Source organism: Mus musculus, chromosome 7 (assembly GCF_000001635.26).
Source record: "Mus musculus strain C57BL/6J chromosome 7, GRCm38.p6 C57BL/6J".
Taxonomy (NCBI): Eukaryota; Metazoa; Chordata; class Mammalia; order Rodentia; family Muridae; genus Mus; species Mus musculus.
Genome location: NC_000073.6, coordinates 114,020,257 through 114,043,781, shown reverse-complemented (window position 1 = coordinate 114,043,781; position 23,525 = coordinate 114,020,257). Strand labels below are relative to the sequence as shown.

General features: G+C 46.5%; 1 protein-coding gene and 1 long non-coding RNA gene across 2 annotated transcripts in view; one reads left to right on the top strand and one right to left on the bottom strand.

Annotated features, from left to right (window-relative positions):
- Positions 1-406: 406 nt before the first annotated feature.
- Spon1 (spondin 1, (f-spondin) extracellular matrix protein) overlaps positions 407-23,525 on the bottom strand; it is a 277,378-nt gene continuing 254,259 nt past the window's right edge. The window contains exons 8-16 of the mRNA NM_145584.2: positions 14,680-14,881; positions 13,427-13,567; positions 12,934-13,009; positions 11,835-12,017; positions 10,676-10,846; positions 10,421-10,588; positions 9,463-9,627; positions 6,970-7,233; positions 407-3,981 (exon numbers count right to left, since the gene is read on the bottom strand). Coding sequence (NP_663559.1) covers positions 3,818-3,981; positions 6,970-7,233; positions 9,463-9,627; positions 10,421-10,588; positions 10,676-10,846; positions 11,835-12,017; positions 12,934-13,009; positions 13,427-13,567; positions 14,680-14,881 — 1,534 coding nt within the window. The 3' untranslated portion in view covers positions 407-3,817. The remainder of the gene's footprint in view (positions 3,982-6,969; positions 7,234-9,462; positions 9,628-10,420; positions 10,589-10,675; positions 10,847-11,834; positions 12,018-12,933; positions 13,010-13,426; positions 13,568-14,679; positions 14,882-23,525) is intronic.
- Gm51454 lies at positions 7,233-13,258 on the top strand. The gene is made up of 2 exons (XR_003946666.1): positions 7,233-8,520; positions 9,044-13,258. It is a non-coding gene; the product is annotated as a predicted gene, 51454 (long non-coding RNA).

Here is a 23,525-nt window from a genome sequence, read left to right as displayed (position 1 = left end):
AGTGTTTCCTGGTGAGCCTTCTGGCGACCGAGCTAGACTGGTTATTCCGGGTTAGGATCACTCATGAGGATGTGTAGGTCAGAGGACAGCTTGCTTCTGTGCATTGGTCCTCTCCTGCCGTATGGATCCTGGGGACCGAAGTCAGGTCGTCAGGCTTGGCAGCGAGTGCCCTTTACCCACAGAGCCATCTCACCAGCCCCCACTCTTCTCTTAATACTTACAAATTACTCTTGGTAAAGGAAAATTGTCTAAGCATGAAATGACTTAAAACATGAGCCTGTTACTAATCAGTATGCCGGAGCGGGGGTATTTTGAGCTCCGTGAGATGTTAATGAATGCCATCTTATGTGAAGACACCATGCATGTTAAGTGAAAACAGCCCGAGATAGCATTGCGCTCTGATGATAACTGTTAAAAATTATGTATGCAAATTTTATTTGTCGAGACATTTTCAGTTACAGATGACCAAAATGCAGCTCTCGTCAGATTCAGTACAAAGGTGTGCACTACAAAGCAGTGAGGGGCAGGTGGAGTAGAGCTGGCTGCTGGGAGACCCACTCTCTGCGTGAGAACTTGGTAAACTGTGAAGGCGAGGGGTAAGGCTCGGAGGTCAGTCCTGACACCAGAACAGCAGGACCCACCTGGGCCGGCTGTCACAGCTGCTCAGGTGCCAACCCAGATTCCCTGGGCCCCACCATTACTGTCCTTGCCCTTCTGTCCCTGGATACATGCATTGGATACATACATCGCCTCTGAGCCCATGGGGGTTCGAAAGCAGGCACCGTCATTTAAATGTGACATTTTAATATGGATGTTTTGCTTTCATTTTTCCACAGGATCTAAATCGGAGAATTAGCCCCGTGCTAATTAACATGTAGCTGCTATTTATAATTCGTTACTGCATTTCAATCATTTTTCAAAGGGAATTTATGTTCATTCTGTCTACTTTGGGCAATATGAACAAGAAGAATGGGGATATTGAAATCGACCTTGCCAAGTAGCAACATGGTGGAAATGGCTGGCTTCCTTGATTCGGAGTTTTAAGTAGGAATTAAACATTTATGGTTTAGTCTTGTTTGGATAATAGTATGCATTTTTTTAGGGTATAAATATTTTACTTCTTCATAGATAATTCCATGTAACAGAATTTTCTAAAGCCAGGCTTTGAAAACTTCAGGTCAGACTGTCAAAAATGTAGCTCTTAGAGTTTTCTGACTTCAACAACCTTTGCTGGCTTGGGACAGTTTCTCTAGTTCTGAGAATATAGCTTCCACCATGCATGATCCAAAATTTTGTTTTTAACTTGTTATTGTCTAAAACATGGAGGCTTAATGAAAACAGAGCACAGCGGTAATTTGACAGAGAGAATGTTTATGTATTGATACAATAGACGGGTTGTGATGGGTTTCCAGAGTGCAGAAGGCATCCAAGAAAGTGTGCCCGTTCTGCTGCTTGCAGGCAGACCTTGCAAAGAAAGCACAGCACAGAGTCTTTTAACCTTTTCACTTCAGGGGGGAAGGAGGCCAGGTTTTAGTCTCAGTAGCTTCAGTAGATTGCCCTCTGATAAAACACATTGGCATGGTGATAGGAAATTGACTCAATATCTGATTGGGAAACATCTTACAATGTGGGTTTGACCAGATTACAGCTGGTTTGGGGTTGGTGTAAAATATATATACAATTAAAATTTTCTTTGATTGAGTGCACACTGCCACGCCTGGCTCTAGTTTTCTTTACGTGGCAAGTTGTTACTCGCCAGGGTGGAAGTCCAGTCAGAGTTCACTCATAGTAAGAAAAATCTTTATTTCCAAAATGATTGGTTAGCCAGAAAAGTGACAACCACCTAACTCAAGGCTTTTGGCAGGAAAGATTTGACATTCACAATCTCCCCATTACAAACGGAGCAATGTAGTTCATGACGAAAGCATGTTTCTTGTTCTCTTTAGTCAGTTTTCTGGTTTTTAAAAAAGTCTCCAAAACCAGGGTTAAAATTATACCCAAGTGGGACTGGGTGAAAACCCAAGCTGCTAGCGAAGCCTGCCACCATCTGAAGGAGCTTAGATTGTCATGGTTTGAGGATAAGTTGACAAGACCACTAGGAGGATGTTGCAAAGTAGGCGGGACAGATCCTTTAGCAGAGCATTTATGGGGAGGGTGGAAATCCAAGCCTCTCATTTCTTTGTTTTGTACTCCTTTGAAGGAGAAAGCAATTCATTAATCTAAAAATAGCATTGGAAATAATCCAGGTGGCTGAGGGATGTGATGGCAGCGGCCCACCTAGAAGGGACAGAAGCGCCATCTTTTCCTGCAAATGAACTAGGTAGCAACTGGAAAAAGACCCAACTCTCCCACCACTTAATAATCCTAAAAACAAAGACAGACCCAGCGAGATTTTCTTTTCTTTTCTTTTTTTTTTTTTTTTAATTGAACAGGCTCTCGTGTGTTAAGGAAAATACATATTCAGGGGTTGTACATAGATGTGGCTGGACATATTCTGATATGTTGAATGGAGATTCTTAAAGTACTGTATTCATAGCACTGTGTGCATCTTGCCCACAGTATGTATTTGGATAAAGCGGTAATAAACAGACTTGCAAAAGGATGTGGTGGTAGCTTTAACAGATGCATGAGTAAAACCTGCTAATGAGCTCACAGCTGAGATCAACATCCTCTTACTCTTGACTGTTGGTTCTTAGACTCCTGGGTTTAGTGTGCTGCTGATAGCTTGGAAATCAGTGGAAACCCCCGACTTTCCTCTGGACTGTCCATGAAAACCAGGGCCCTGGTCCAGAAATCAGGCACAGGCATGACTGAATAACCCTTACTTGTAGGTTTGTATCTTAGTCATGGGAATAGTTTGTCTCTCTCTCTCTCTCCTCTAACTATAAAATATCACGACTTTAAAAAAAACTTTTAAGTAGGGAAGATGGTATTTTTGTTGAGGATTGACTTGGTGGCTCTCTGGCCGACTTATCAGGTAGTTCTCAGAGCTAAAATGTTTTATTCTAAGGAAGATTGGGGAACCTAAAAGGTTTGCATATGTGTAGGAAGATTTTAGGGTGGCTTTGGAACCAGTGCCCAGTAGACCGTCTGCATTGGCTCAGAGAAGGATCTGCCGAGAAAAGGTTAGTGCGTCCGTCCGGCACCCTCGGACACTTATGGCACCAACAATCAGAACTCAACGGAAATCATGGCTCACAAATAAAGTAGCCATCATCACCTGCTACCCTTGTGGTGTCAACAAAGCAGTATCAGGAGGTTTGTAACAAACGCCACCCCTACCTTAGAGCTCCTCCTTCAGGGCACTGAAGAACCCGTGACCCTGGAGACTTACCAAGATACCTGGAGTTGTGCTAAATAAAAAAAGAGATGGGTGAACGGGTTTCTGTAAGAGTGAGCAGGCCGCAGATGAGAGAGGAGAATCTGTCCTCTGCATTTGATGGCTGTGTCTCCTGCATGCTGCATTCTGGCACCCGAGAACATGGTTGCTTTTCCTTGTGGATGTGGCCAGGGTCTTCACCCTGCTTGACCAGGGGGATGTTCCAGAGGGACACAAGGTGAGCCAACACTACTCACTCAGTGTAGGAAGAGGGCCACCTGAGGACAAGGATGCCCCACTTGGCCTGCACTCACCAAGAAGAATTCGGACAGGCTGTCCCTTGGCATCATAAGACTATTGGGCAAACCACATCGTAATAAAAAAAAAAAAAGAAAGAAAACTAGTGGACACAATTGAAATCATCTTACACAAGCAAACAAACCACCCAACCATTGGTGACTAGAATCTGGAATGCGGCCGTGGGGAGTTGAACCCCCATTAACAAGGGTGCACGTTGCACGCTCTGATCTCCTTCTTGTCTTTGCAGCTGGTAAACTGGGAGCTTTTGAACCTCTTCTTCACAGTCATGTAGCGCTCTTGGATCCCACCTCCGCACAGTTTGGTGCATTCTGACCAGGCTGTCCACGGGCGCATTCGACAGCCTGAAAGTAAGAGAGCGCCTGGTTAGGCCAGCAGAATATGAGAGCAGCGACTTCCAGCAGGACTGTCCAATGCGTTGTCTTGCCCTTCACCGCTCCTCTGTGTAAGGAGTGGTTGAATTCATTAATGCCTGCTGTCCTCATTAGGGGCTGTTAGCTCATATGTGATGGTTTGCAAAAGCTGTGGCTGTTAGTGCACTGGATCTTTGCCTGTCGAAGGGCAGGGTCTGTTTCCCCACCCCTTTGAAGCTGGGCTTGGTTTGGCAAATGGGATGTGAGCAGACACCATACCTGAGAAGCCACTGCTAGGTGTGAGGGCAAGACTGGGTGACCTCACTGCAGAGACCTCTCGGAGAGAGGCCCCAGGAAAGCAGGTGAGGCTGGGGTGCTGCGCCACCCCTACTTGATTGTGGCTGCACAAATGAGACTTGAGTCCAACACAGCTACACCTCAGAAGAGGGAATCCAAGCCAGCTTGCCTCTGAGCAGCAGGCTCACGCTAATACAGGTTTGTTTAAAGCACTGACTTGTAAGCAGGGACCAGCCATAGGGCACTGAGCTACTTCATTAGCCTCCCTGCCTGAGTTTTTAGCCCACCCAATAGTAAGTAAAATGAGCAATTCTTTCCCTATGAAACATGGACATGCCTTCCTCAAAAGAACCTCCTCTGACTCCACAGATGAAGCCTCCTGTTTGCACTTGTCATCGCTTCCCATATATCTCTCCTTTGAACACAGATGCTCGTGACTATTATTAGATACCTGTTTACCACACCGCAGCACAGTTTCCTGGAGAAACTGCTGAGCACATAGCCTTTAACTGGTATGGACTGATGCCTGCCTGCCATACTCCCTAAGGAAAGGATCTGTCAACTTAGTCCATCTCTATGCCAGAGAATGAGCTGTCTTTTTGTTTGTTTTGTTTTCCTTATACAGGTTTGTGTGTGTGTGTGTGTCTGTGTGTGTGTCCTTGGCTGTCCTAGAACTAGCTCTGTAGACCAGGCTGGCCTCTGCCTCCTGAGTGCTTGGGGTTAAAGGCATGCCAGCCAGATGGACTGTCTTTCCTTTTCCTTTTCTTTTCTTTTTTTTTTTTTTCTTCTTTTTAAGATTTATTTATTTTATGTATGTGAATACACTGTAGCTATCTTCAGACACACCAGAAGACGGCATTGGATCCCATTACAGATGGTTGTTAGCCACCATGTGGTTGCTGGGACTTGAACTCAGGATGAGCAGCCAGCTCTTAACCACTGAGCCATTTCCCCAGCCCTCAAATGGACTATCTTAAGAGACTTTCATTTTTATATGGCTGCCCTTTTTTGCACCCTGGGAATCCCAAGAACACTTAATGGTGCGTAAGCATTGGATGATCTTATCTTAACTCATTCTGTTGGCCTGCCAATCACTGCACCAGCTCGTTCCCCAGTGCCATTCCATGTAAGGATTATTATTTTAAAAATTTCTTTGTCGTGGGTGTGGGTGTGGATGTGTGGTGTTTTGCCTGTCAAGGCCAGAGGGCATCAAATCCCCTAGGACTTGAGTTACAGAATGTTGTGAGCCACCATGTGCATGCTGGGTGTTCTACCTGGGTCCTTTGAAATCATCTCTCTAGCCCACAGATGGTGATTTTTTTAAAGTTATGTTTTCCTGTTTGTTTGTTGTGAATTGACATGTATGTCTGCATGAGGGTGTCAGATCTTGGAGTTACAGACAGGAGTGAGCTACCACGTGGGTGCCGGGAATTGAACCCGGGTCCTCTGGAAGAGCAGCAAGTGCTTTTAACCACTGAGCCATCTCTCCAGTTCCGGGATGATGGTTTTAAAGATTGGTTTTATATCTCTTATTTATTTGTGCATGAGTGCCTGTTAACAGTATGTGTTTGTGTTGGTCAGAGAGCCATTTTTCGGAGCTGGTTCTCTTCCAGCATGTGGCTTCCAGAGCCTGAGTGTTTAGGCTTCATCTACTGAGACATCTGCCTGGCTTTTTTTTGGAGGGGTGGGTCCTATAACTTTTCATGTTATTCTGGAGAAGGGGGACACATAATTGTCCCCCAGATATAAACAAAACCAGCTTCTGTCTTTGTCTTCTCTAAATTACCTAATTTGGGTCTGTTAAGCCACTCTCAAAAGCACAGACTCAGACCCAACTCCTCTACCATTGGCCGCTGACTCTTACACCCGATTCTCTCCTTGTATCCTTCCATATCTGCACCCCTCCTGTTACTTAGTGCATCCTGTGGTGTCTCTGCCTCAGCAGCTGTGATTCCTGGCGAGCGCCTAACAGCTCCCTAAGACACAGTCTGGCTTTCTCTACTCTGGCATCTCCTGGAACCCCAGTTTGTACTGTGTCCATTCTCTGGGAACCCCAGTTCGTACTGTGCCCATTTTCTGGCATCTCCTGGAACCCCAGTTGGCACTATGCCCATTCTCTGGCTTCCTTTGCTCTTGGTTCATTATTATTCTGTTGGAGTGCTAACTGCTTATGTGGCAACCTGAGTCCATATTAATTTGAAGGAATAAAAATCTAAATGCTAAGCTTTGTGGTTAACATTAAACCAGGAAGCCACCAGGTCAGAGTGGTCTTGTCTCAGCCCTCCCTTTAACGGGATGATTTAATCTGAGGCTTAATGAAAATTTCCCTACCAACCAGGCTCCTCTCAACACATCTGTGCATTGAAATACAATGCATTTCCCTTTTCTGTAAAAGCAAATGGGGTTGGTTAGTCACAGCTGATTGTGAGCAAGGTGTTTTGCAAATTAGAAGAAAGAACTGTACAATTTCTAGAGGCTTTTTGCTTGAAAACGGATTTTGACAGCCAATTATCATATCCAATATTTTCTTGCTACAAACATTAACCCAATTTCTTCCATATAAGTTATGCTTTCTTAGTATTTAGGAATTAAAACTTCGGCTGAATAATTCAAGTGCCTCTCTCTTCAGCCCAGAGCTGTCCCATGTCCTGGAGGCCAGCACACGCCCCCGGGGAACAGTACCTGGGAACTGCTCTCCATCTGACTCTTCTCTCAGCTGCTCACTCCTCCTGCTCTCTCGGGCCTCCCTCCAGCGCAGCTTCTGGACTGATGGGCTGCGAAGGCATTTCCGGGTGCGGCACTTCTTGCGTTGCACAGTCTCTGGGCAGGGTACACCCCCAAACTGAGGTTCCATTTGGATTGTCCGGGTTCGAATCATGTGACCTTTCCCACATGACTTGTTACATTCAGACCACTGGGACCACTCGCTGAGTTCACAGTCAATGGCTGGCAAGATACAGACAGGTGTGAGTATATCTATGTCTGAAACAAAATAGTCCAGTGTACACTTTTGACCATCTCAACCAGGCTGCCAAGAGCAATAAGCCATTTCCCAGGAGAAACTGGTCTTTAGCAGCAGTGGCATTATCTAGACCACATTGTAAGCAGCAGGGGCAAAGATTGGTGGCAGTTTTCCCACACTCTTCCCATTCTGACTCCTGTATGACTTGAGAAGGTGATGGGGAACTTTGAAGGTTCTCATAGCACCATGGCCTGCCTTGTGTCTTCCTGGAGTAGTCATATCAGCTAGTAGCACTGACTGACCAGCCTCCTCCCCCATCCCCAGCCTCAGTGACCTTAGATTTCTGCAGGGAAGGTGTAGTGTGGTCTTCAGAGAATGGCCCCCTACTTCGTAGCTTTTGGAGAGAACAAGATAGCAGGTGGTCCCCTACAGGCCCCACACCTAGGACTTTCCCAAACCTATGCAGCTTTCCTTACTCTGCATCTCGTCTGCATCCTGCATATGATGGTCAGTGTAAAGCACACAGGAGCCTGAGATAGGAAATTCCACAAAGGATCAAGAGCGGGAGGTGTTTTATGGCTTCTCATAGTAAAAGATATAGGAAATTCTTACAAAGCCAGCACCTCACAATGTAGGGGGAAACAGCAATTGTGGTCTGATTTTTCAGGGTGTGTCCAAGGAGGCAAATGATTCCACACTCCGCTGTTCCTGTAAAGCCTGGACCAGTCTCACTCTTAAGCATTTTCCAGCCTCTTTCCCGGAGGGAGTGTGTCTGCCAAATGGGGATAATGGCAGCTTTTGAATTAGGCTACAAGGCTTAAATGAGCAGTTTGCTTCCAGCAGTGCCCTGCAGATGTTCATTTCCTGATCTCCTATAATCAACTATGGATATAAAGATTTATTTGAATTGGTGACTTGTCACCATTTGTTAAAGGCTCTAGAGTTCAGTCATAGAGGTAATTGTGAGCTAACTACAGTTAGTTAAAGCTGGAGGCTACTGTTCATTGGCTGAGGCCTGCACCTGCTTACACTTGGTGCCAGTAGCTGATTTTAGTGCTCAGAGTAATTTAGAAAGTTTTACTGCTATACAGACCTGAAAACCGAGGAACAGGGAGAAGCAGTATTGGTAGTTGACTACACAGATTTCAGAGGGAGATTTGGCCACTGTGTTTTTGAGAACCTGGGCTTTTCTTTCCTTTTTCTTTCCTTCTCTTCCCTTTTCCTTACTGGTCTGTTGGTGTCACTGGCTTAATGGGCAGCCTCACATAAGGGTAAGTAAACCGATCACATGGTGCCGGGATAGAACTGAAAGGTTCAAACAATATGAACCAAGCAGTACCCCCAGAGCCCCAGGGCCTAAGCCACAACCCAAGAGTACACCAGGAGGGACTCAAGGCTTCAGCCGAATATGTAGCAGAAGATGGCCTTGTGGGACATCAGTGAGAGGAGAGGCCCTCTTGGCCCTGTGAAGGCTTGATGTCCCAATGTAGGAGAATGCCAGGACAGGGAAGCGGGAGTGGGTGGGTTAGTGAGCAGGGGGAGGGGAAATGAGGAAAGGGGATAAAATTTGAAATGTCAATAAAATATTTAATAAAAAAATGAAAAAAAATCTATCTTCAATTAAAAACTTGAAAAACTAAAAAAAAAAAAAGAACTGAACGATTCAGAAAGTTAATGGGTAAGACAAGCTGGCAAGTAAGGGGAGGGGAAGGACTGGGGATGATTGGCTTGTGTGTGCTTCACATTTAGTCAGTCTCCCATTCAGACCTCACAGTCACTTTATGTGTTTTGCAGACGACAAGATTGAAGACTTCCTGCCAACACAGATCCAAACTCCACTCTCTGACAAGTTAGTCTCACTATAGGATCTAACAGCATATATCCTTTTGCATGTGTATGTGTGTGCACAGCATCTCTAAGCCCAAAGATGAGTTCTGGTACTTTCCTCCATTGTTCTCCACTGTATACATTACTGAAAAAAGGGTCTCTTGCTGAACCCAGAGATCATTGATTCTGGCTGGTCTAGCCAGCTTGCCCCAGGCTTTTATGTAGGTTCTGGAGATCCAAACCATGGTCCTTATGCTTACACACAAAATGCTTTATCCACTTAGCCATCTCCTTATCTGGCGGTATTAGCAAATAGCTGGTTAGGGGCTCACTGGACCAAGGAACTTTGGAGGAGGGAACGGTGAACTTCCATAACCAGGACTTACGGCATTCTGGCAGCATGCACTTCTCCGCCTGCTCCAGGTCCTCGTTACAGTCACCCAGCTCTGCCAGAGATTTGAGCATCCGCTGGCGGGTCCGCATGCCCTTCCCACAGGTCACGCTACAGTCGCTCCACTCGGACCAGGGAGACAGCAAGCACGGGATGGTATCTAGGTCAAGAGCCAAGTTTGGCACTGAGAACAGGCACCTTTTGTTGGGTTTGATCTTAGCCCTACGATTTCCCCACCAGCCACTAGCCACTGGAATAGAATAGAATTAGACCCTGGGTTCAGAGCGAACAGCTTAGAGTAGGAAGTGGCTCTTTGCCGATTGGGCTTGCTACTCTTCTGCATCTCCTGTGGCCCAGCCGGTGGTCATGGCCCGATACAGGTGAGGACAATGCAGTAGAGTGCAAGGTCTCTCTCAACAGAGGCACCACTGATTTAATGGGATCACTAAATTCAATTATAGTCACAATAGGTTTAATGGGGCCTCACTAAAGAATACCCCAGACAGAGATTGGCTCAGTGCTGCAATTCTGCTTGTCTGAACTGAAATCCCTGGAATGTGTGTGTGCTTATGTGCACATCGATATGCATTTGTGCATAGAGTGGCCAGAGTTGTGCCTTATTTCAACTAAGAAGGCCATTGTAAAATGGTAATATGCTGCATACAATGGTGTGTGCTTTTAATCTCAGTGCTTTGGTGGCAGAGGCAGGTTGATCTCTGTGAGTTCAAGGCAAGTCTGGTCTATATAGCGAGTTCCAGGCTAGCCAGGGCTTCACAGTGAGACCCTATATCAACCCCACAAACAAAAAACCAGGAATCGATTAGACTTAGCCAGTGATGTCTTATGTAAATTTACTGTCCCAAGGAAAATGCTTCTATGGAACACAGGTGAATTCTATCCAGGAGCCACCAGTTTGAAGCTCCCTACCCAAAGCCCTCCCCATATCCACTCACGGCACTCAGGCATCATGCATTTCTCCGCCTGCGATGTCTCTGCCTTGCACATGGAGCCGTCCGCGGGGCTCATCTTGACCATACGGTGCCTCTTCTTCATACCCATCCCACAGGTGGCACTGCAGTCGTCCCACTCACCCCACTCAGTCACCAGGCAGCTGCTAGGAGCTAGGGAGTCCAAACGGTTGGAGTTGTGCAGCTTGTGCTGGGATCCACCTGCTTGCCCCACCTACCTCCAGGGCGCCCCCAACTCACAGCACTCCTCGTTGACTGTGCACTTCTCCGTCTCCTCCGTGGGCAGCATGCACACTGAGCCGTCTTCCGGGAACTGCTTCACGTATCTCTCCCGGGACCTCATGCCCATGCCGCACGAGACGCTACAGGGCGACCAGGTGATCCACTCCGACATGGTACAGGTGGAGCCATCTGTAACACACCAAGCATGCGCAGAGGAGGGGCAGAAAAGAATCTGGGGTCGGTATAAGAGAACTCTGACTCTGGAAGGAGAGGTGTTTACAGAGAGTGTGCCCCAGGTTCAAGGAACAGCCTCAGTGGTTTAGAACTCTCATTCCTCCTGGGAGAACCTGCCCGTACAAAAACAAGAGGAGGGCAGAGATTTCAGCTCTACCACTGGCATTTAGCGTCCTAGCTCTAGTCCCTAGAAAGGAGCCTCGGTGTTGACAGTGACTTCTCCCTGTCCCCTTGTAAGCTCGTCTATAGCAGCACTTGTTCCCTTACATGGTGCTCTCTCTAGGACACTGATGGCCTGGAGAAGGGACCCTTCTTTCCTTCCTCCATGTCCTGTGCACCAGTTCTTTTCAGACAGGCCGATTAAATAAGATTGTGAGGTGGGACCCCAACCAATGGATAAAAGACATAGCCACCACCTGCTTTAGAGTAAAAACCAAATACTCTTCCTGTCTCCTGTGTGTGCGCTCTTCCCTAACACTCTCTGGATTAAGAGTAAAGTTTGCATTGTCCAGACACCAGTCAGAGCAGTGGTCTTTTGGGGAAGGGGGGAAGGGGTTGTGGAGACTTTGGGAAGCAGGCCTATCTTGGGAAAGTGCATTACTCTTCCACACCATGATGTTCTATGAAGAACATGGGTCAAGCAACCACTGGCTAAATCCTCTAACGGCCAATAAATCCTTTCCCCCTAATGTTTTAACAGGTGGTCTGGTCTAGGTGACATAAAAGTAGCATGAGGGAAGAATCCAGTTGGTGTTGGAATTCTGTTATCAGATGATGGGCTGTGTATTCTGAGGCCTCAAGATACTGTAGGAGGCACCCATTCCGGCTGGACGTCATTGACAATGATGCGACTCTAAAAGGGTGTAAGGGAGCCATGTTGCCAGGAAGCCCTCCCTCCTCGGAGTGTCTGTCTCCAGGCGGCCTGGAGTGTCTGTCTCCTGACCTTCATCGCTGCAGCCTGGGCCCATGCAGGGCTGGAAGTCCTGGGTGTCAGGACAGGGGACACTGAGGTCCAGCTGTGCCTTCAGCATGCGCTGCCGCATCCTCTTGCCCTTTTCACAAGTGGAAGAGCTGCAGGCCGACCATGGGGACCAGTTGGAGTAGATGCAGGTTTCAGGGGTGTCATCTGCAAAGAGTGTTTGACATGTTCTCCCTGGGAGCCTGTGGAACCTATGACTGGCTCTTTGCATAGAGGCCCATCTGTGTGGTCCAGGGATGAGAGCAGACATCCTTTTCCTTTGAAAATGACGTTCTAACATCCTGCTGGTAAATATCTAATGAATAGCGACCATGCTCTCCCTGTAAGGACCGTTTGCATGTGTGCATGTTCTGGTCACTGCCTTGTCCTTGGCAGACATTGTTTCCATGCATGTATGTACTTCATAGGCAGTCTTAGAAAGCTCACGAATTTTTTGCAACCTCATTGGCTCCACCCACTGGTGTCAGTTCACTGAGCGAGTGCCCTGTGCTGGCATCCTTAAGAACCTTACTTAACTGAGCCTACTGATCCTCATTTTCTCCGAGGCAGCCTCTGTTATGAACATTTCTTCATTGAGGGAAGAGAGGTAGGAAAGTTGGCTTGTCAGGGTTATAAACAGTAACAAAGTCTAGGATCTGTGGGGAAACTTAAATTCAAGCCAAGGCTCTGCCTCTTTCTCTTGACTGTAGTACCTGGACTCCCGTCCTCCATGAGGGGTAGATGAACTGTCATGGAAGAACAAGCATCAAAACAGCAAGTGATCTAGAAGCTACGACACCTACCAAATGCCATCTTTACTGCCACGATAGACAGCTAATGTTAAGTACTTATTCTAACATCACTCCTTCACCAGGTGGCTGACACTTGGTGCCCAGTGTTGGCCTTGGATTTTAGCCTTTTTCTTTTAGGGTGCTGGAGATAGAAACCAGGGCATGGTCCATGATAAGCACATGTTAAGACACCAGCACCCCCCACCCCAGGCCTGGTTGTTTCAAAGACCCTGTCAGAGGCTACTGGTCACATCAGTTTGTATTGCCACCTGCAACAAAGGAGAACAACATACCTTCATCTTTCTCTTCTGGAGCCAGGTCGGCTACAATATCGTCCACGTTGTCAGGTACAATGTTGCACTGTTCTCCCTGCAAGAGAAATGGAGAGTGCACATTCCAGAAAGGAGGATGGGCAAGGGAGAGGTAGAATAGGTAAATCTTGGCACAAAACCCTGCAATGGCAGATTTCTGGGCCAAAATTTACACCTTAAATGGGGCGGGGGGTGGGGGGGAAGCAAGAAAAAAAAAAAGCATTGATTAAACAGACATCCTGACCATGGCAGACATTAGCAATTGACTGTAGAACTCAGAATAAACTTGATCAAATCATTCATCTGATCCTGGCTTCTCTCTGAGTTGCTTTTACTGATTTACATCTAAAAGATAATTTTTATGCTTGGGCCCTCAGGAGGCCCAGAAATCCCATACCCAGAGGTGCTTCCTGCCCTCCGGAGACCCCGCTGATTCTAGAAAGGTGTCTAGGCACATTAGCCCTTCTCATGGTACCTTCCGGGCAATTCTCTCGATGACGACTCTGGCCACTTGTGTGATGGACCCACCTTCTGGGTCATAGAAAGGACTCTGAGGATGATCCAGACTAGTCAGGGGTCGGATTTTTTCCTGAGGAATTGTGGGCTTGTTTGGTGACTGCAGGAATAAAACAGACAACGTGGGAAATACAGTGTGAAAACTTCAAAGCAATTGGTTATTGAACAAAAACTCTAATAGGACCTTGCATGCCCCCCCCCCCCCCCGTGTGTGTGTGTGTGTGTGTGGTATGTGTGTATGTCTGTGTGTGTTCTGGGCATCAAACATGGAGCCTTGCTCTGATTGAATTTATAAAATATAACTGTATTTACAGAATTCCACTTGTGCGGATCCTGTGCTTAGAAATCCATAAATCTATGCTTAGAATCTTTCACAGCACCAAAAGTTTGTGCCCAGCCGGAGGAGCCAAGTTCCAATGAGGTCATCCAAGCTTAGAAATGGCTGAGCCAGCTTGACCTGGATCCAAGGCTTTTTCTGCTGGGCCAGGCAGCAAACTGTTCCCGTGTTGGGTCAGATGTGAGTCACACTGCCTCTGATGACTGTGCAGCTCAGCCATTGCTGTGGGAAGGCAGCCCCAGACTATAGAATGGAGTGCGGCAGGCTTGAAAACCCATTTACCAGCTAGCCATTGCAGCACACACCTGTGGGGGATGGCGAGTCGGATGCTAGTCTGGGCTCCACAGTGACAACATGTCTAAAGCAAAACCAAAACAAGGCCTGGGTTCTGGGGACTTGACTGAGTCCTGGCAAGAACTTCACTGATTTCTCTGTCTCCCTACCCATCCCCTACTAGTTTTCTGATGGCTCCAGACTTTAAAAGAACATTTATTTAAAATAAAAATATTTATTTATTTTACATGTTTAAGGTTTTTGTTTTTCCCTGTCTGCATGTATGTACACCACCTGTTGCCTAGTACCCGGTTTGCAGAGGGTATTAGATCCTCCAGTTAGAACCAGAGTTACAAATGTTTGTTAGCTGCCTTGCAAGGCCTGGGGACTGAATTAATCCTCACCAACAGCAAGTGCTCTTAACCACTTAGCTACTTCTTGGGCCTTGTGATAGCTTCAGTACCAACTATGCACCCTACTAGACAAGGGATTTCTAGGATATAGCTGAGTCACACCCACCTCTGTGCCCAGGACACCTAGAACATGGCAGACCAGGAAGGGTTGCTGAGGGAGTTTGCCTTCCGCTGTGGGCACACACTTACCTCATAGGTCACGCCGCTGTCAGTGCCAGCATCCCAGGGAATCAGGTCCTGCACTACTTTCTGGACCCAGCCACACTCCTTGGTGCACAGATCCTCTGCAGATAGGCCCACGTTCCAGTCTGGACTGGGGCCCATCATGGTGAGGAAGGACATCAAGTGGCGTGTCCTGTCCACTGAGAATTCAGCTGAGGGTGCTGCTCTCCTAGAAACCAAATAAAGAGGCTGTCACATTTGGGAAGGGCTGTACACACTAGGTGGGACTAGGTGGCTTGGCCATGGCTGGAAATGGAGAGGAGCGGGGTGAATGCAGATTGGTTCCTCAAGCATCCTCGGTTTCCTTGTGTCTCTTCTGAGCCTACCTGGTGGACTAAGATGGAGAAAGTGTCACTCTTACACTGTCCGTTTAAAAAACCTCTATAGCATTTCCTTGGTTGGTTCACTTGCCCAGGTGTAGACTGACTCATCACTGCACTGTAAAGCTCTGGGAAATCTGGTTTTCCTGTGTGCTGCATACAGAGTTTTACTTCCAACGTATAGAACAACATCTGGCACAGAGTACTCAGTGCACATATCTGAAGGAAAGAACAAATAATTCTAGTGTGTGTATGTGTGTGTGTGTATGTATGTATATATGTGTGTGTGTGTGCAAGTGTGTAAGTGTGTGTGTGCATGTGCGTTTGTATGTGTGTGTCCAGCCGTGTGGGACGTGAGATGAACTTTACAAACAGTTAACTGCTCACCAAGGTCCCAAGGCATAACTTCATTTCATCTTTACAACAGAAGGTAAGGATTATTGATCCTGTCTTCTTTAAGAGGGCCATGGAACTGATCCAAAGTCACAATGTTAAGGCACAGAACGGAACAGAGACAACGACCCACACAAACATGTATTCAAAGACAATATTCTTTCCAACATCAATTCCTGAAGTCTCCTCCTGCCCACTCTACTGAGATCTCCAGAGTACCACTTCGGAGAGGTCTTCCCATGCCTTTTGTCTGTTTCCCTTAAGAGACAAGCCAAGGTGAGGCCTTGCCTGGCACCAGGGCATACCCATCTGGTTGCCCTGGTTACCGGTTGAGTTGACAAGCAGGGCACCTCTGGCTGAGTGTTCCAACTGCTGGAAATCATGTCTCCAGACTCTAGCTACCAGGAGTTGCTCTTCAGTCTCCATCTTCTCAGGTTGCAAGGTCTCAGGAGATGATGGAGGTGGCCCACTGAAGGGACCGAGGAGGAAGAGTCACATTCTCTTAGCACATTCTAGGCGACAGACCAATTCTATTCCATTTTCCCTTCGTGGTGATTCTATGGGAGTAGAATTATGACCCTGTTTTGTCTCGGGGAAGTGAAAGTGCACATAATGAGCTTGGAGACATGGGTAGCAGGTGCCAAGGTTTAAAGTAAGCTTGGCATGACTGGAGCATCAGGCTGCTAGCTGTGGGGATTCATTGGCTACTCACCAACTGGTCTGTTCACACCATCTGGTAGCTGGTCAGCCTTAGCTGTTTTGAGAGACCCTGTGCCTTCTGTAGAGATCTGCTGCTTCTGCCTACCCTCACCTGACCCAGAAAGTGATGACTCCAGACCTGGTGGGACCCACAGAATTAGACCATTGGCTCTTGGCAGACATGAAACCAACCAATAGGCGGAAGGGAGGAGAGCTTAGTGGAGGCCCTGATATCATCCCGTAGAACTGTGTGACCTTGAGCAAACTCAGACTTGTCTGTTTGTATATGAAATCACTTAAAGATTATCTATCCATCCACCCACCCACCTCCCTACTTCCCTACCTCCTACCTGCCTATCTACCTACCTACCTCCTACCTACCTCCTACCTACCTACCTTTGTGTGTGTTGTGTATGCGCACACATCTGTGGATGCACGTGCCTCTGCCATGTCAGGTGTCTTCCTCTATAGTTCTCCGCCTTATTGTTTGAGATATCATCTTTCACTTAACCCAAAGCTCCCATTTTGGCCCAACTCACTGGCTAGCGAGCTTCCAGGATCCACCTGTGTCTGCTTGCCCGGTATGGGGCTTCCAGGCACAGACAGCTATGCCCATCTTGTACATGGGATACGGAGAATCTGAACTCGGGTTCTCTTGCTTGCTAAACCCAGCACCCACATCTTTAAGAGAGGTATCATGTGACTGTATCAGAGGGTTACAGTGAGTAACGAACCAGCTATCCTGCATACCATGCTTACTCCAGTGCCTGACACCTCTGCTATGATTATAATCTCAGGTTTAACATTTTTAGATCTTTATTCTGAAACCCCCAAAGCTGGAATGTTCTGAAATCCCAAGCAGCTTGGGTGCTGATGCAATGCCACAAACAGAAAATTTGGAAAATCACGAAATACTTGCATGTACAAAATTCTTAGAAAAGGTGTAATAGCCAGTGAATGGAACCAGTCTAGATGTCCACCAACAGAGGAATAGGTAACTTATATACACAAGAGGTTTAGTCATCTGTAAAGAAAATGAAGCCATGACATTTGCAGGAAAATGGACCAAACCAGAAAGCATTCATTATGTTAAACAAAATAAACCAAAGTCACAAATGCCACAAATGCTGCAGTTTTTCTCTCATTAGGTGTGCTCTTGTGTGTGTGTGAGTGAGTGAGTGAGTGAGTGAGTGAGTGAGTGAGTGTGTGTGTGTAGATCATGGAACTAGAAAGGGGATCATGAGGAAAGATGAGGTAATCGTAAGTGGGAGGGAAGATGAAGGAGTTCTACATGTGCTATGAAAGCAGAAGGCCAGAGCTGAGAGGAACCAGCGAGAGATGTACCAGGGAACACTGGGGCAGATAATGGTGGAGTGAGATGAATTTGAACAAACCGTGACACAGTTACATGAAAATCTCGTAATGAAATTTTGTATGCTAATTTAAAGAATTAAATGAGACATTGTGCAAAGTTATCTTCAGGCTGTGCAATAAGGTGTATATGAAACAAATGAGTTTAGACCTGGGTTCCATCCCTGAGATATCTCATTATGTATATATCAATGTTATTCAGTTTTTTAAAAGATTTATTTATTTCTTATTATATGTATTTCACTGTAGCTGTCTTCAGACACTCCAGAAGAGGGCATCAGATCTCATTAAGGATGGTTGTGAGCCACCATGTGGTTGCTGGGATTTGAACTCAGGACCTTTGGAAGAGCAGTCAGTGCACTTAACCGCTGAGCCATCTCACCAGCCCGTTATTCAGTTTTTAAAATCTGAAATTCCTGTAGTCTGGAGCAGTTGGGCTGAGCTCTCAGCTTGCTCTGCTGCTGAGAGAAAAGCACCGTGGGTTCCCTGTGAGATCAGAGAAGGGATGGGCGAGACCTCTCTGAGTAGATGTCACTGTAGTTGTTACCTGTCTAGGGGCTTCAGCACCAGCAGGAGAACAAGGGCCAGATGATGTTGCCCAAGTCCACTCTCCAAGAGACTCCCTGTGCCTGGCCACACCAGCCTAGGAGCAGGGCTGTGGCATTTGTTTCTGTACTTTGGAAAGTGTAGGTCCTTGGCATCCCTGGGGAACTTATCAAAAGGAAGGTTAACTGGTTCCACACAAATTTGGTGAATTAGGGATGTTGGGGTAGGGCCCAGCCATTGGTTTCAGCAAGCTCTATAGGTAGTCTTCCTGCAGCTCAAGGTTGGAAACTACTTCTCCTTCAAGCCTTTCATGTGTCACTTTGTCTAGGAGCCTTTCAGACCCACTGGGTGAGGCAAGAGCCCCAGTCTATCTATTCCTGCATGCCCTGCAGGCCTCTGTAGCCAGTCCTATCATTGTAATGGCTTCCTCACAATTCTTTCTCTCCTTCTAGGCTAGGAGCTCCTTAGGAGTTGGCTTTGCCAGTGTTCCCCAGGTATGGAGGACCCTGGTGAGCTAACTGAATACATGTGTATCTGGTGGTGACTGAACTGGCCTTAGTGTCTCTTGGTCCTGAAGATCCTGCTCACCATTTGGGTCTCAAAGCTCTTATTCAAGACTACCCACCTGCGTATGTTGAATAAGAATAGCCCCCCCCCCCCCCAGGCTCATCTATTTGAATGTTTGGTCACCAGAGAGTGGAACTGTTTGGGAAGGGTTAGGGGGTGTGGCCTTGTAGAAGGAGGTGTTCTACTGGGGCGGGCTTTGAGGTTTCAAAAGCCTACACCAAGCCCAGTCCTTCTCTCTCTGTCTCCTTTTGGACCAGGACTTTTAGCTACTTCTGTAGCACTGTGCTTGCCTGGCAGTGTGCTCCCGTCTGTGATGGCCATGGACTAGCCTTTTAGTTTCCAATTAAATGCTTCTTTTATAAGTTGACCTGGACATGGTGCTTTGTCATGAAGATAGGACAGTGACTAAGATACCTACTGCAGACATGCCTGTCTTTCTGTATGATTAGGCACAGATGGGAGAATTCCTCTGGATTGTGGGTCAGTGGTTCCAATAACTTCTTTGTGTATGTGGCATGCACAGGTGTAGAAAGAGTATGTGCATGTGTGCTGGGAACATGTCTGTGTGTATATACAGAGGCTGGAGGACAACCCCAGGTGTGGTTTCTCATGTGCTGTCCAGCTGTCCTTTTGCAGGGGTGGGGGCGGATAAGATTTCTGTGTCTTGGAATTTGCCAAGTAGGCTAGGCTGGCTGGCTAGGAAGCCTCAAGCATTCACCTATTTCTCCCTCCATTAAGTTGGGATCATAAGCATGTGGTATTACACCTAACATTTGAACTTGTACTTTTCTGGCTTGCTGACTAAGCTCTCTCTCTAGCCTCAGCAGTTTGTCTGTCAGTCTCTCTTTCTCTTTCATTCAATAGAGACAGGGTTTCTATGTATAGCCCTAGCTTGGACTTGCTAGCTCTTGTAACTCGCTCTGTCGATCAGGCTGGCCTCAAACTCAGAGATCTGCCTGCCTCTGCCTCCCAAGCCCTGGATTAAAGGCGTGTGTTACCACCATCCTACAGCCTGGGAACTGTGGCGCTACCCATTCAGCTTTGTATTGAGTGACTGCTCTGTCTTGCAGTGCCTGTCTCACATCCTTTGGGAATGTTGCCCTCCCCCCCCCTTTCCATTGCCACACAGACTACCCCACTCACTGTCTCCCCATCTCCATAAGTATGTAATTTCAGAGACGGTTATTCATCTCCTGAAGGCCACAAGTGTCAGGATTCACAGTGACAACCTAAGGAGACAAATCTCCTACGGAATCTAGAGCGTTAGGAACCACCCTGACTCCAACCTAGCACGAACTGGTACTTATATATCTGACAGACATAACCTTCTTGTGTGATGGTGAATCTTCATGTCAACTTAACTGGCTTGTGAATCACCTAGGATACCAGGTTCTCAAAGGTGTTTCCAGATCTTAATTGAGGACCTCCCTGAATGTGGGAAGGAGCATCCATGGGCTGGCACCCTTGACTGAATGCAAAAGGGGATAAAGGAAAAGTGAGCTGAGCCTCACTCCACAACTCCGGGTTTCCTGGCTGCAGATGTCCTGTGACAGGCATCTCACGGTCCGGTTATTGCACCTTTCCTGTTAAGATGAACAGTATCTCCCGAAGCCATGAGTCAAAAACACACCTTTCCTTTCTTAGGTTCCTTTTGACCGGGTTTGGTTACAACAAGAAAAGTAGCTAAGACATCACTCAACAACCAGCCCTCACAGAAGCTTTTTCAACCAGTGTGGCTGCTTAAAGACTTCAAGGGATGGAAAAGCCAGACTCCCAAACGCCTTGCCCTCAGTTGAGTAGCACGGCAATTCTGACTGCACAGGATATAGGAACAATTTTTTTTTTAAGCATCTTTAGATATAACTTGCCCCTTTCTCTTATCTAGGACGAGAAAATTCCCCCCAGGCTCTTCAGTGCTTCCATGAGGGAATTTTCCCCCATTCTCCCAAACTGCTTAGCACCGCTGACCTACCTTCATTCACTGATCTGATATGTCATTCAGAATTTCCTGTTTAATGTCATTTTCTCCCCAGTCTATAGAGTAGAGGCCATTTTGGGGGTATTTCAGCTACAATTCCTTGCCTGGCACAGATCTTACCATGCAATGGGCTCCTTCCAAATGTTTGTTGAAATAAATGAATTAATCTAGGAAATGAATGTGGAGCTTTCCTATTTCCTTTGACCTTCAAATTTAATTAAAGGTCGCTTCAAAGTATTTATTATTTCTCTTATAAAAACCTTACTTAAAATAATGAAATGGATAAGCATATGTGTGACTTTTTCTTAGGAAGTGCTAGCCAGAACCAGGGCTCTTTAATTTAATCGAACTTTAATAAAAGTTCTTATTTATGCTCTCTTAGGTGCCAGGTCTTCCACGACGATATGACATTCTGCCAATTTGGTGGCCTATTTTTCTTTTATCTAAGATTTACATGTGAATTTTTTCTTTTTTAAGCAGGGAGACTTATTGCATGCCACAGTATATGACAAATTTAATTAAAAATAATATGATATTTCGAAGTAGAACAGAAATTAGTGGGCCAGAGTGGAGAGAGAGGAAAGGCTGGACACCAAGTGCTGTCAGACTGAATCAACTAAAAAAAACAAAACAAAACAAAACATCAGATTTGCAAGGAACACCATACAGCTCTAGAACCCAATATCCAGACTGTAGAGAAATGTCAAACATTTAAGAAAAGTGTCTACTAAGAAATGTTACTTTTCAAGGTGGGGATAAAAAGAAAAGAAGAGAAAAGAAATGTTTCCTTTCTCAGATTTGAAACAGGAAAAGCAACCACAAAAGAAACAGATTGAATTAACATCAGTTAACACTTGTGGGTAATGACCAGAACTGCTTGGTATTACAAATCTTAAAACCCCCCAAATCTGAAGCTTCCTGAGCGGTAACATGAAACCCAAATAGGGAGTTCCACGCTTGACCCCACACGATGGGTCACAGGCAAATGGCAGATGCATTCAAATATTGTGCAAACGTATTCTCCTGTAAAAGGTGTGCATGCAACCTGTCGCATGCTGAAATTTGGGTCCTGTCACCGAGGCATGTCATTATATCTATACACAAATATTTCAAAATGTAAAAGTCTCCATGGACCCTCTCGTTCTGGCTTTCTGCCACTGCCACTGACAAAACATTGGAGAAAAATGTCTTTGAAGAAGAAAAACTTGTTTTGGCTAATGGTGTCAGAGATTTTAATCCATGGTCACCTGACCACATTTCCTTGTGACTGGGCAGCGTAGTGCACCATGGTGGGGCTACAAGAAGGTGGTGAGGGGTGGGGTGGGTTGGGGTGGGGTGAGGGGTGGGTGGATAGGTGGGTCCTAGCAGATGTTCCAGGCACACACCTCCACAGGCCTAACTTCTTTCCATCCTCCCCTGCCCCAGAGTTTCGCTGTGTAGCCCAGGCTGTCCTAGAACTCACTCTGTTGACCAGGCTGGCCTCAAACTCAGAGCTCCAGCTGCCTCTGCCTCAGAGTGCTGGGATTAAAGGTGTGCACCACCACCAGTGAGCCTTTTTACCAAGTCTTAAAGTTTCCATCACCTCTTAAGAATGCCACAGCTGGAGACCAAGCCTCTAGCTTTCTGGAGGGCACCTAAGATGTGAATCAGAAGACCTCTGGTGCCAAGAAAAATAAGAGTGTCATAAAAGTGTCCCCATCCAGCATAATTGAAAAGTGTCAGCATCTACACAGTGATAAGCCACATCTCTGAGAAAAAGACCCAGTCCTAGTAAAGTTATGAACAGTTTACACACACATAAATTAAAAATAAATATGTACATGAAGAAATGTCTTTCCTGACCTCTGAGAGGGTGAGGTGCATGGGATGAGGGCAGAGAAGCGAGTGCTTTTAACCCCACCTTTCCTTGTAGTTACTAAACCTGCAATATGGGACCAGTGTATTTAACTGTGAAGAAATGGCTTCTCATTGGTTCCTGACAGTACAGTGCCTCATTTTCAGCAAAACTTCCCAAAATACCACAGAGGAAAAGAGGCGAGAGATGATTTTATGATCAATCTACACTCTGGTCCTTGCCTTCTAAGTTACAAATCCTCACCAGTGAGACCTACCTAGTAATAGTTTTTAAAAGGTTTTACTTTGGTCTCAATTTGTTTTCTCAAGTGCAGGAACTCTATTAAGCCACTAGGGGGCGCCCAAGCCATTCATTAGACTGAAGCACGGTGCTGGCGGATCAGGGTTTGTCAAGTTTTTGCAACATTAGTTTCTAACCAGAAGGTATTTGGGATTCCAAGTCCATCTGGACATGCAGATCTACCACCTGCTCAAGTCCGAGTTCCTTTACTACCCCACGGGCGTCGATGGACCCAGGTGACTCTTGCTAGGAGGAGGCAAGAGGGACCTCGGAATCCGAGGGCTGTTTCTGGTTTCATTTCTGGAGAAGTAGACCCAGTCTTTGCACCGCTGATCTCACAAACACCGGCCATTGTCTAAGCAAGAGATAACCAAGAGGAATGGGTGGGAATAATTTAGGGGGAATGCCAGTCCTTTCCAGGAGATGAATATCTTTGAAAGTTCCGGTAATTCTTAGCATTCAGACCACCCTGGAGTAGTGCAAATTCACAATGATTGCAGGAACTGTTTCTCACTTGTGTTTGCAAAGAACCAGTGAAGGATGCGGCTTTGCTCGGAATTCGTCTTTCCCTGTCTCTACCCGAACATTGGGCTGTCAGGGCTCTGGCTTGATTTATTGAATCAAACATGTCACCGTTGATTCGTTCATCCGCTCCTGCCCTTTGAGAAGGGGTGCTGGGAATGCGGATGAAGACTGCTGAGAAAAAAAGTCAGTTTCAACAGGCAGTGCTTTGCAAAGTAGGTCACCCTGGCTTTTCCACTGGGTGAAGAGGCTGGAATCCCATTAACCTCCATCAGACTTGCAG